We start from the raw sequence: 11331 nt of genomic DNA, 5'->3' as shown, positions 1-11331 counted from the left end.
AGGAAGATCTAGATAACTCAAAAGAGCTATGTGGAAAAGGTTCTGCGGCGCTTCAATATGCAGAACGCCAAACCAGTTAATACCCCACTTCTTATTGGTTGTAAACCTGTCTTCCGAACGAGTCCTAGCACGAAGCGAGAGAAGACAGAGATGGCTCGAGTACCGTATGCGTCGGCAGTAGGGAGTCTTATGTTTGCCATGGTCTGCACCAGACCAGACATTGCGCAAGCAGTGGGAGCAGTCAGCAAGTACATGGCAAACCCGGGTCGAGATCATTGGACTGTGGTGAAATGGATCCTTCAGTACTTGAAGGGTACCTCTGATATGGCTATTCATTATAGTAGTCAAAATTTACAGTTGGTTGGATTTGTGGATGCAGATTTTGCAGGAGATCGTGATAGACGAAGATCTACCACTGGGTATTGTTTCTCTTTAGCTAGTGGAGCAATTAGTTGGATGTCTAAGTTACAATCTGTGGTGGCATTATCTACTACAGAGGCTGAATACATCGCAGCAACAGATGCTTGTAAAGAAGGCATTTGGTTGAAGAGATTGCTTGATGAGCTAAGAATCAAACAGAAAGTCATCACTATTCATTGTGATAGTCAGAGTGCATTACATTTGGCCGTTAATCCAATGTTTCACTCGTACGAAACACATTGATGTCAGGTACCATTTTATTCGTGATGTAGTGGAAGATAGAGTTATCTCTTTGCAGAAAATTCACACCAACGACAACGTATCAGATGTGCTGACAAAGCCTATTGCGAGAGAGAAGTTTTTATGGTGCAGAACTTCTCTTGGGCTTGTAGTTATCACTTGATTGGTGATGGTTGGGCAAATCGGAGCTGTGAAGCCTATTCGAGAATAGTCTTCAAGTGGGAGAATGTGACACCTAAAAAATAGGGAGTAACTGTCGATGCCACTCCTTCATTACTTTAGTGCGTACAACCACCCCTCTACTTCTTGGGGAACGTGTGAAGGAGAGAGAGACAGAGAGGGAACAGTTAAGAGTTAACGTACTTTGGGTTATTCCTCTGTTTTTTCTCTACGTTATGGGTAAAATAGAACTTGGGGGTCTGGGTTATCTCTTGTAAGGGAATCTTGGGTGTGCAGTATCTCTGTGATTGTGAGAGTTGTACTGAGAAAAGATTCACGGTTGAGAGTGCAACCCACTGTTTGGTATTTGTCGGGTTGAGGGGTGTGCGTTGTAATTTCTCCTGTTATACAAGTGAGTTCCGTGTGCTTGCCCCGTGGATGTAGACAGACTTATCTGTCAAACCACGTAAATTTGTGATCTCCTCTTTATTTTGCTTCACTTGTTTTGCTTATCACTTCGTGCAACGTACGTATCAGTTACGTGAGGTGAATTAGCGCAACAGAATTTTCCTCTCCATTTCTTAATTTGCTCTATGTCTGACCCCATATTGCACCCTATGAGGTCAGTATTTTTTAAAACAATACACGATCGGTCACATCATAACTTCAAAAAGAACGTAGTTCGGAGGCCATAATCGAAACAAAATATAAAAAATTGGTTATTTGATTGATTATTTTCAAAGCATAGGCTAGACCTGAAAAATTCTTGAAAGTGTACATCTTTCATGAAGATCGGCCAGAGTCACCACAACGGAGACATCGCAACCGATTTCATAACTCAAGAGGGGTCAAATTACAAAATTAGTCTGAGGGCAACTTGTAATAAGTCCCAAATTTGGGGGCGAAATGCAATTCCGTGTTTATTCTCGCACAGATTTTTCAAGAGTAGCTAGCTAGCTACTCACGTGACAAGCACACGGCCGGAGCTCGAGTTGAAAAATGGACGGAGCCGACGACGCGGAGAGCAGGGGCATTACAATCGATTTCAAGAGAATTAGGGGCCAAAGTGTAAAAATTCAAAAATTGGGGGGGTTAATTTGCAATTCCAGCAAGAGTCTGCAGCATGGTGGGAGCAAAATCCGATTCAGCCCTCTTTCGCCATCCCTTTCTGTCTACAGACGCAGCTTCAACTTTGCACGGTCGCTGACGAAGGAAACGAGGAGGAGCTCGGCAGCTTTCCATTAATGGAGTCCAAGGGGCAGGGCGCGCGCGGCAAAGAGAAGAAGCTGAAACGCAAAGAGGCAAGTATACACGCACACACACGAGCTCCTCTTTCCCCCCGAGCAGTCTCTCGCCGGATTCCGATGGAAATCCGTCGACGGACGGACGTACGGACTAACTCTCGATTTTTCTGGTCTTTTTTTACCCCCCCACTGAAGTGCAGGTCCTGGAGAAGAAGAGAGCAGTCGACGAGCTGGTAAGGGCGGCTTCCTCCGAAACCGACCATCTCGCGTCCTTCCAGGCGTTTCGCCATTACAACCGCAACGGTACGCTGCATTATGCTGTCGGAACGCGCGTGTTTCCGAGGCCTGATTTTGTTCGTTGCTTCATTTGTTTCTGTTTTTTTTTCCAATTGTTGTCTGTGATCTGGGTGACTGTTCGGTCCTGAATGTTGAAGTTCGGGACAATAATGTGGTCATAGCTGTGTCGAGTGACGATGCCGGATCAATTGTTAGGTGTCTCTGTTTATTTGGATTCGGGACGTGGAGATAGGTTGTCTTCTTCTGTCAAGCAGTATGTGTACACCCTGCTTAAGGTACCGGAAAAAGCTGAAGTCTTTTCAAGGTTTACGGCATTGATTCTCCGAAACGCAGAGGAAAAAAAAAGTTCTCTTTTCTTGCCTCGAACGAGTCTGCGAATCTTTTCTTAGGGATTAGGCTTTGTTGGCTTCGGGTCTGCAGGCCAACATGGAGGGTCCTTTCGGAGCTGAGTGGCCTGTGGAAGAGAAGGTGAAGCGCCGGGAAATGGTCACTTCCGAGGCGCGCTATGTATTTGTTCACGATGTTGCGAATGCTGGTGCTGACGGGATGCCGTCGGTGGCCCAAGTGAGAAAAGAAGTCGCTGATGGCATGTCGGAGACCGTAAGCATTGTTGGGTTTGTTCACTTCCGCTTTCTTGTGGAGGAAGAAATACCTGTCCTCTACGTGTACGAGATACAGCTTGAGCCTCGTGTCCAAGGGAAGGGGCTGGGTAAATTCTTGATGCAGTTGATCGAGCTTATCGCTAGAAAGGTTTGCTGTTATATATCTCTGTTTTCTTGTTTCTTTAAAGAAGATCTCTTGGAATGATGGAGGATGGATGGAAATGTATGGAGATGCTTTTGCATCTTCAGTCAATCTTGTTGTTATTCGTGTGATTGTTTGTTAGTTTCCAGAATCATGAGTCGATCTTTAGATACCTTAATTCTACTTGTTTTATGTATTCTTTTGCTTAATCTATTGGATGGTTCTACTCTTGTACCTTCCCTTGCATATCTTCTGTAGAATCGCATGGGTGCAGTGGTACTTACGGTACAGAAAACAAATTTGTCAGCTATGAAGTTCTATACTAGTAAGCTGAGGTAAATCTTTCATATCTTTCTGTAACTACTAACTGGTGCAATCCCCATGTGGATTTTTAGGTGAAGTTGCAATATTAATTAGGAAACAGAGATGGAACGGAATTATTTTTCTAGCTGGGACCAAGTAGCATGTTGGCAATATGTTTTTTGTGGTAGTAATTATTTTTTCAGTTTGAGTGAAGCTTTTGCTGTTGAAAACTAAGGTTGATAATTTTACCAAGTTAGTGAGAGATCACATCTTCTTGTATTAATCTTGTGTTATCTAAAAGCACATCAAATAAGTAGCTATGGTAGGTACATTCTTCTTGCAACCAGTAATCTGATTACTTGTTGATTATGTGCAGATACATTGTATCATCAATTTCACCATCAAGAGTCAATCCATTGGTATGTTTTCTTTTAATTTATCGGAGATTTACAAGCTTACTTTTATCAATTTGTCATAAGGTTCGATTTCTTCGTTGATAGCTGGGCAGTGAGGCAAGCTATGAAATTCTTTCCAAAGCATTTGAACCCGAAGCCAAAGCTGTATTGGAGGTATGTTTGATTACTAAGAATAGGATTGGATGAGATTTATTTGTGTTGACTGGTCTTATTCAGCTCTCTTAAGTGTGTGGTTCAGTGAAATTTCTTCATTCGAGTCAATTCTGAAGTTCGCTAGTTTGACATCTCTATCTATTTTAATCTGATTTAATTTTCATGAGAACTATTGTTGATCCATGTTAACTCATTGGCAGATGGAGAAGTGGCTACTTGTCGCTGCCGATTAATTTCCCATCCATTTTTAGCATATTTCTGGCTAGGGGTGAGTATGGTTCTAGGTTCTACCCTGGAACCTGAGAACCTGATACCTGAGAACCTGATCAGTAGGAACCTGTAGGTTCCAGGTTCCAAAGTATGCAGGGTAGGTTCCAGGTTTCGAAAATTGGGGAACCTGTTTCGACGGGTAGGTTTTAGGTTCTAGGTAGGTGAAACCTGGAACTTGAAACCTAAATAAGTTTTTTGTCTTTTTTCTTGGTCTATATCTTCGTGTGATTCTATTATGTTTCATGGCGTTATAAGATGATAATATAATCTGGAACCACTTGTTCGAGCTTTCATTTTATAACTTGTTAATGTTTCATATTTTTCGTGTGTCTAAATATAAGTTGTGGTTAGTGGATCATAGCAGTAAGCAGTGGTCATTAAAGGTGATGATTCACTGCAATTGTTCAATTAATAATACAGGTGGAACCTGAGTAGACTCTGGAACCAACCCTTGAACCTGTGATAGGGTAGGTTCAAAGTTCAAAAAAAAAAGGAACCTTTTATCATGGTGGAACCTATACGGAACATAGAACTGATCATCCCTAGTATCGATTTACACAATGACTTCTCATTTTAGTTATATTTATTTGAACCGTAATGTCAGGAAAACTAGTCTTTTGTATTCTTTTTGATGAATGACAAGTTTGTTCAGTATTGTTGCGTTTATTTTCGTTTTGATGAAATAAAAAAAAAAGAACTTGTTAGACCCTGGAACCTATCCTGGAACCTGTGATAGGGTAGGTTCCAGGTTCCAAAAAATGAGGAACCTGTACCTGAGGGTAGGTTCCGGATTCTATGTGGAACCTGTAAGGAACCTCCAACCGCTCATCCCTATTTCTGGCAGTTGAAGCTACAAATTACTTGGCCTGATTATATGTGTAGGTGTAAAATAAGATGGTTTGTAAATTCTTATGACAGTTAACTGACAAAAAGCAGTTGTTTCTGTATGAGGGATAGTATCTCAAACCCCTTTAGTCTTTTGTGGTGCTCACTGTCTAGATAAAGTCATTTAGTCGGTCCAGTATGCGATTCTTGTTTGAGATGTCAAATGTGATTGTCAGTAACTCATTGCAGCTGCAGATATTGCCTGTTAAAATTTTATGTTCTCCTATCTTTTTCAATATGTCAAACTACTTGTTTGGGACATTAAACGTAAGTAGAAAACATAGCTATCTGATTGTATAGTTCCTTAAAATTAGACAGTATACTATGAAAAACAGTTGCATCATTTGCAACCTACTTGACGAAGTGATGAATTTTACTTCCTATGAACAATCATATTTGCCTTTTGCATTCTGTGCTTCTACGAAGTGGAAAGTATGTGATGATATTTGCATTGTTGCATTTATGTGAGTGATAATTACTCTTTCTTTCTCAGGAAGGTGATTGAAGTGTCCGACAATGACTGTTGAGCCACCCTCTTATTTAGGTCAGTTCAGGTTAGTTTCATCGTACATCGGCCTTTCTCACATGCAGTAGTGGTTTAAAATTTTGTGCATTATAGGTGTTGACATCGCGTAAAAGGATAGTCTTTTCAGTCTACATGGTTTTGTCTTATATATAAGCAGGGAATTGTCAAAATACTGATTCATCTCCTTACCCATGTAAAATTTGCATGCAGTGACTTATATTGGATCGATGTAAGCTATATAGGAGGATCACTCATTTCATTTGTCAACACTTGAGTTATATTGGAAATGTTATTTCACTTCACCAGGATGCATATGATTTAGGTTGGGGACTATAGTTCTATTTTGTCTTTGATCCATTCACCCAGTAATATCTGCTCTGAGTTAAAACGTCATCATGTTATCAGGCCAGTGGTGCTTAGGAGAAACAAAGGGCGTTATTGTTTTCTGGCACTGAGGATATTGCAAGTTCTTGCTGAAATTCTGGCGTAGATCTTAGCCATGAAGCACATTTGAAAGGTCTGAGGCCCTTGTTGTATTCCTGCTTCATATTGAAGCTATTAAGTGACGAGGACAGGGTTCTTCTCATTTCTGGCTGAATTAGCTCATCCATTGCATGGTGCTAAATCTTTCAACATCTATTACAGATGCCATAAATTTTATGTATCCAACCAGGTGTTGGGAACCGTGTCCAAATTATCCTGGATACAGTTTATTGATGTTTCCTGTGCCATATTGTACACTAAATGTAACAGAATGAACCCTGAAAATGATGCTTCTTATTATTTGTTGCCTGATTTAGTCTAGAAACTCTACTTGCAAATTGTCTATTTGTCTTCCCTGTATTCTTAGAATGGTACTCTATCAGTGTATTCTTGGAGTTTCAATTGAATGATTTTTTTTCATCAGGTTTCTGCTATCTGCTTCTGAATGTAGTCTTAATGTATGTCATGGATGGTCACTTAAATGCAGTCACTGCCATTTTCCAGAATGTTAAATTTAGGGCCTGCTTGTAGTTTGTGCTATTTGTAAGATCAGGGAGAACCAAAAGAGAAAGTTGTTTTGCTTCTTAGTTTTAAATCCTAAGTGAATAGACTTTATGAATTAAACCTGCAGAGAAGTCTCCCACTGCCTCCATCAAGGCAGAGGTGAGGCTTCAGTTGTGGCACTTCAACTTAATGTAGGGATTAAATATATTTGGCGGTGGTGATCTGAAGTGAATTGAGGGATTTCTTAGTGACGAAAACGATTTGGGAATATTTGTGTCGTGATTGCTTGAGAGTTTTCAAGGAGTGATAAGCGAGGGAAAAAAAAGGAAGTCTTTCCCTCAAGGAAAAGTTAGCCCCATCAATAAGAGGAATATTTGTAGGAAATCACCAGCATTCGATGCTCTATGTTTTTGGGTTGGGATAGGAACGAAGGGACAAGATCTCCGAATTTAAGGCTGTATTTTTACTCCTGTCATGGTGCTGGTGACTGATAAATTCTACTTTTCTTCTACTTTCACGCTTTTTTTAATCAAGTCATTGGACTTTTAATTTGTCTAATCAAGTCCTTCTGCTTTTATAAATTTTCTAATCAAAACAAAAAACTTGACACCAGCAGGTTCAGCTGGATTTGACTTTCATCATACTATTCTGAACTTTTGACTCTGGAATAACATGTCATGAGTGCAATGACAGGATTTAATTTGGCCTTGAGTTTTCTTTGGCTTATAACACATCATTTAATGCTGGATTAATTTGCTCCTATCATTGTGCCTGTGACATGTTATAATCTTAAGATGCAAGCCAAAACGAGAATCTAAGCTGTTTGAGTTTTCTTTAGATAATGAGTTATAATCTTTGAATTTAATCTGTCATCTTCTTTTACCTCCTAAAATTGAGAAGATGCTACACAAACTAAACACCAAAGATCCTCAAGTATACTGTAGTAAAGATCAATGAACTTTTTCTGTCCTCCTACAATTCTCCTTTGTCTATCTCTCTTTATTTGCTCAGGATAAACGTTATTGAATATCATCTTTTTTTCTTTAGTTCTTTTCTCGTGTGTGCATACGCTGTACACTACAGTGTTTGAGAAATACTTGCCTATGCTTGTGTATATGTGCTTTGACTTTGTATACACTCGCATCACTCGTGCCTGCTGGCCTGCATGGAGTTGGTCTGCTGAATATAGATCAATACTCATAGTTGTATTGTATGCATTTACCATATTAGAAAAGCCTCTTTACACTGAAAATGATCAATATTATTGCATCATAGTATATTCCTAATATCCTTGTTTCCTGTATGTCTTGATATTTGGTTTTGAGGATCTGGTAGAACCACGGATACATAGTACTGCATATATCTTTATTATTCAAAAACTCTTTTAAATGTTGTTCTTGTATCAGTTAATCCCCTCTTGTTAGAAACATCTGAATTCTGCAGGACTCTGTAAATCCCGGTCTCTGCTGTGAAAATCGCTCGAACAGGTCTGTGATCGGACAATTTCGATTCACCTCTGTTGTACTGGCTTTGCTTCAATCCCTCCCCAAACCAAATTATCCGATCGCACCTGAAAAAAATCCTCTATTAAATCTCATATATTTCCGGGTTTCTTTCAGTGAACTAAGCATTTTTCATATTATGTTGTATGGTTACTTACCATGCTGGAGCCCGACTCTTTTTGACTTTGGTATTCGGGTTTTTACCATAGTATACCTCCGAATTCAGGCAGTATTTGTAGGTTGGTGCAAACTTGATCACTCCCTCTTGCCAACCTTGGAAGACATGACCCTCCATGAGCTCGGCCTTCAGCTTTATTAAATATCGACAAATTCTTTAACCTCGGAACACAACCTTGTAAACCAAAACCTCTAATGTTCAAAGCAAATGGTTTACGAGAATACCTGATCTTTTTCCAATAGTAAATCCCACTTCCTTTTCTCGACTAGTGACCGAGTCGTGGCGTCAGGCAGGTCGATTCTGTAGTTTAGGTCGCCCAGCCAAATCACTCGGCTGCACGACGAGTAATATATTGATGGTTAGATAAGTGCTTTTCTTTTTCAATCTGCAAGTGGCAGTAATAAAGGTGCATGTGAAGAGGATGGTGTGAGTGAGTGCTTGTTGAAACAAACGCTTGAGAATCGAAGTATTCCTCCAGAGAGATTCCCCTTCTAATCATTTTTTGTTCATATTGATCCCACCTACTAAGAAAAATAATGGTTGAATACTCAAAAGGATTGACGAATAGCAGAAGAACTTCCGCTTACATCACTTGCATATTTAGAAAAATACAAATATGGAAGAGGGGTCGTTCTTAAAAATATCATGACTTCATATATGCATGTTTCTACTGGTTTAGGACCCTTGGTATCGCGAGGATCATAAACATACATCAAAGAGGAAGTGTGCTGCGATACAGATCAATGAAAGATTATGAGTTAAGAAGGGTAGAATAATCAGTCTTGCGACGTACTCGTGGTCGAGGATTTTTCTCGGCAAATTGCACGAGGGGCCGTGTGGGAAGGTAGTCCGCAATAATATTTCTGTTGCATCTGAGTTTCTGTGCCTCTCATCTCCTTCTCTCCCTCCAGAAGCTAAATGACTACAAATAAAGCACAAGCTCGTTTCACGCAACAAAAATCTAACCGACACCGAACCCTGTGTAACCAAGATTTAGAGAACGAATTAATGACTGATCATCTAATAATATCGGCATCAATTAAGTAAATATCAAAGAGCATAAAGTCCTCATCTCATAGACGGTGACGATAATGACCTGTTAAGCTTGGGTTGGTCTTATTATGTACTATATACATAATAGAGGAATGATTAACACATACCTTGTTTCCTAAGCAACCCATTATACCGCAGCCGACACAAGAAACGCTCGGATGACTGACGAATTCGCAGAGGTTGCTCCTGATCCAAACGGATATGAATAGCCCAACCATCTGCTTACTGACTATACATCGGAAATGTTCTTTCGAATGGCTTTCCATAGAACTTTGACCCGGCCTTGCACGAGAGCTCGACTTGTTGAGAGTCTCTCTTATCATTGCATTCCATTTCCTGGAAATCTTGCTGTTTTCTGAACCCAAAACATTTCCGGCACTCAGAGGAACTATTTCTTGAAACCTGATATGCAAATAGAATCATACATTAGACACTTACTAAATTGAAATCGCCCGATTTAGATGAAAGAACCCAAGAATCTGTGCATATAAGTGCTCTCGAGCAAAAATAGAAGTGCAATGGTTACCCGAAAACATATATGTCAGCGGGATATTTCTTTATATCGAACCAATATTCGATGTCCATGTCTTCTGGTGGAACAATGCCTCCAACGTTCCAAGAGCTGACAAAAATCCTGATTATAAAGCACGAATTTGGGTATGTGTAAGTTCGAATTTAGATTCATTAAAAGGGAAGCAAAATGTTTGAATCTTAGTAGCTATATATAATACTTGCAAGTTTGCTGATTGCATGCTTTCATGGTATCTGAACTGTGAAATTCTGGCATTATCTCTCTTGAATCTGGCAAGTCGGCAACGAAATTACTGCTGCTTAAACTTTTTCTAAGGACCTTGTTGAGCACTAGCTTTGGCCACATAACCTACACAAGAAAAGACAATAATATCGATAAATCACGCCTCACAGAGAGAGAGAGAGAGAGAGAGAGAGAGAGAGAGAGAGAGAGAGAGAGAGAGAGAGAGAGAGAGAGAGAGAGAGAGAGAGAGAGAGCTGTACTTCTTTTTGTTCTGGTCGCGTGGTGTGTATCCAGCACAACGAGTTGCAGTAGCAGGGTGAAGAGAAAAGGTTCTTGATGAGAATCTGCTCATATCACTTGCATGGAGAGAGAGAGAGAGAGCGAGAGAGAGACTCAGCAGGTTTGGGGAGGAGAGGGGCCTTCAAGAAGCGTTAAGAGGAGAATATCGAAATGGGAGGAAAAAAGGAGGAGGAGGATACAGTTTGCAAGTCGGGATCGATGAAAACGACTTTAAGGTTTTAATGGTGGTGTATGCATTCATGCAAGTCAAGAGTTTCCTCTTTTTTTTCCTTTTTAAGGATCGAATAGTTACCTACTTAATGAGGAGGACAGGGAAAGAGACAACTCCAAATTTGTAATCAAACCCATCAAAGAAAAACCACCCAGGAAGAAAGCAGACAATCAAATAACATAAAATAAAGGGTTAATACCACAAAAAACTCCAAATTGATACACCAGTGATAATTTTATCCCAAACTAATTTTTTGACCACCAAAAACTCCAAACCGGTACACTTGTGACAAATTTACTCTCAGTTTGTTTCCGTTAAATTTTACTATCAAATTGCTTTGTTAAATAACACATGACAGTTAATTGATATACCAGTTTTATGTTTTACCCTCCATTTGTCACAGGTGTACCAGTTTGTGATTTTTTATGGTATTAATTCAATTTAACGAAAACCAACGGAGAGTAAATTTGTCACAAATGTACCAGTTTGGGATTTTTAGTAGTCAAAATATTAGTTTTGGATAAATTTGTTACATGTGTATTATTTTGAAATTTTTTGTGGTAAAAAAAAAATAATTTGGGGTAAAATTGTCACATGTGTACCAGTTTGGGGTTTTTCGTGGTATTAACCCAATAAAATAAAATAAACCCTTTGTAAATTAAGATGTCTTCATCACTCATACAAAAAGC

The 11331-nt window shown here is 39.6% G+C and overlaps 2 protein-coding genes across 11 annotated transcripts; one reads left to right on the top strand and one right to left on the bottom strand.

Annotated features, from left to right (window-relative positions):
• The first annotated feature begins 1961 nt into the window (after nt 1-1961).
• LOC115690649 (uncharacterized) lies at nt 1962-6478 on the top strand. 10 transcript variants are annotated; one of them, XR_008814465.1, is made up of 10 exons: nt 1962-2120; nt 2264-2366; nt 2556-2635; nt 2781-3110; nt 3363-3439; nt 3784-3826; nt 3908-3976; nt 5629-5675; nt 5868-5979; nt 6063-6478. XR_008814465.1 is itself a non-coding variant. In XM_056303020.1 (9 exons), exons 1-8 carry the CDS (start codon nt 2064-2066, stop codon nt 5656-5658), a joined length of 789 nt encoding a protein of 262 aa, XP_056158995.1. In that variant the 5' UTR covers nt 1962-2063; the 3' UTR covers nt 5659-5675; nt 6063-6478. The 10 variants fall into 10 exon arrangements, 6 of the variants coding, with proteins under 6 accessions (XP_056158995.1, XP_056158989.1, XP_056159005.1 ...); XR_008814464.1 differs by having other exon boundaries at nt 5629-5685; XR_008814466.1 differs by having other exon boundaries at nt 5625-5675.
• A 1513-nt stretch (nt 6479-7991) lies between these two features.
• LOC115690671 (type IV inositol polyphosphate 5-phosphatase 9-like) lies at nt 7992-10254 on the bottom strand. The gene is made up of 7 exons (XM_056320726.1): nt 10109-10254; nt 9904-10011; nt 9485-9779; nt 9118-9302; nt 8549-8657; nt 8305-8435; nt 7992-8214 (listed from the first exon to the last, which is right to left on the bottom strand). The coding sequence occupies exons 1-7, from the start codon at nt 10252-10254 to the stop codon at nt 8013-8015; spliced, it is 1176 nt and encodes a 391-aa protein (XP_056176701.1). The 3' UTR covers nt 7992-8012.
• Nucleotides 10255-11331: the final 1077 nt, after the last annotated feature.

The sequence above is a fragment of the Syzygium oleosum genome, unplaced genomic scaffold (genome assembly GCF_021117445.2).
Source record: "Syzygium oleosum isolate NSW1041296 unplaced genomic scaffold, Sole_v2.1 Sole_v2.01, whole genome shotgun sequence".
Lineage (NCBI taxonomy): Eukaryota > Viridiplantae > Streptophyta > Magnoliopsida > Myrtales > Myrtaceae > Syzygium > Syzygium oleosum.
The sequence above is the reverse complement of the archived record's forward strand: the minus strand, read 5'-3'. Positions and strand labels throughout refer to the sequence as shown.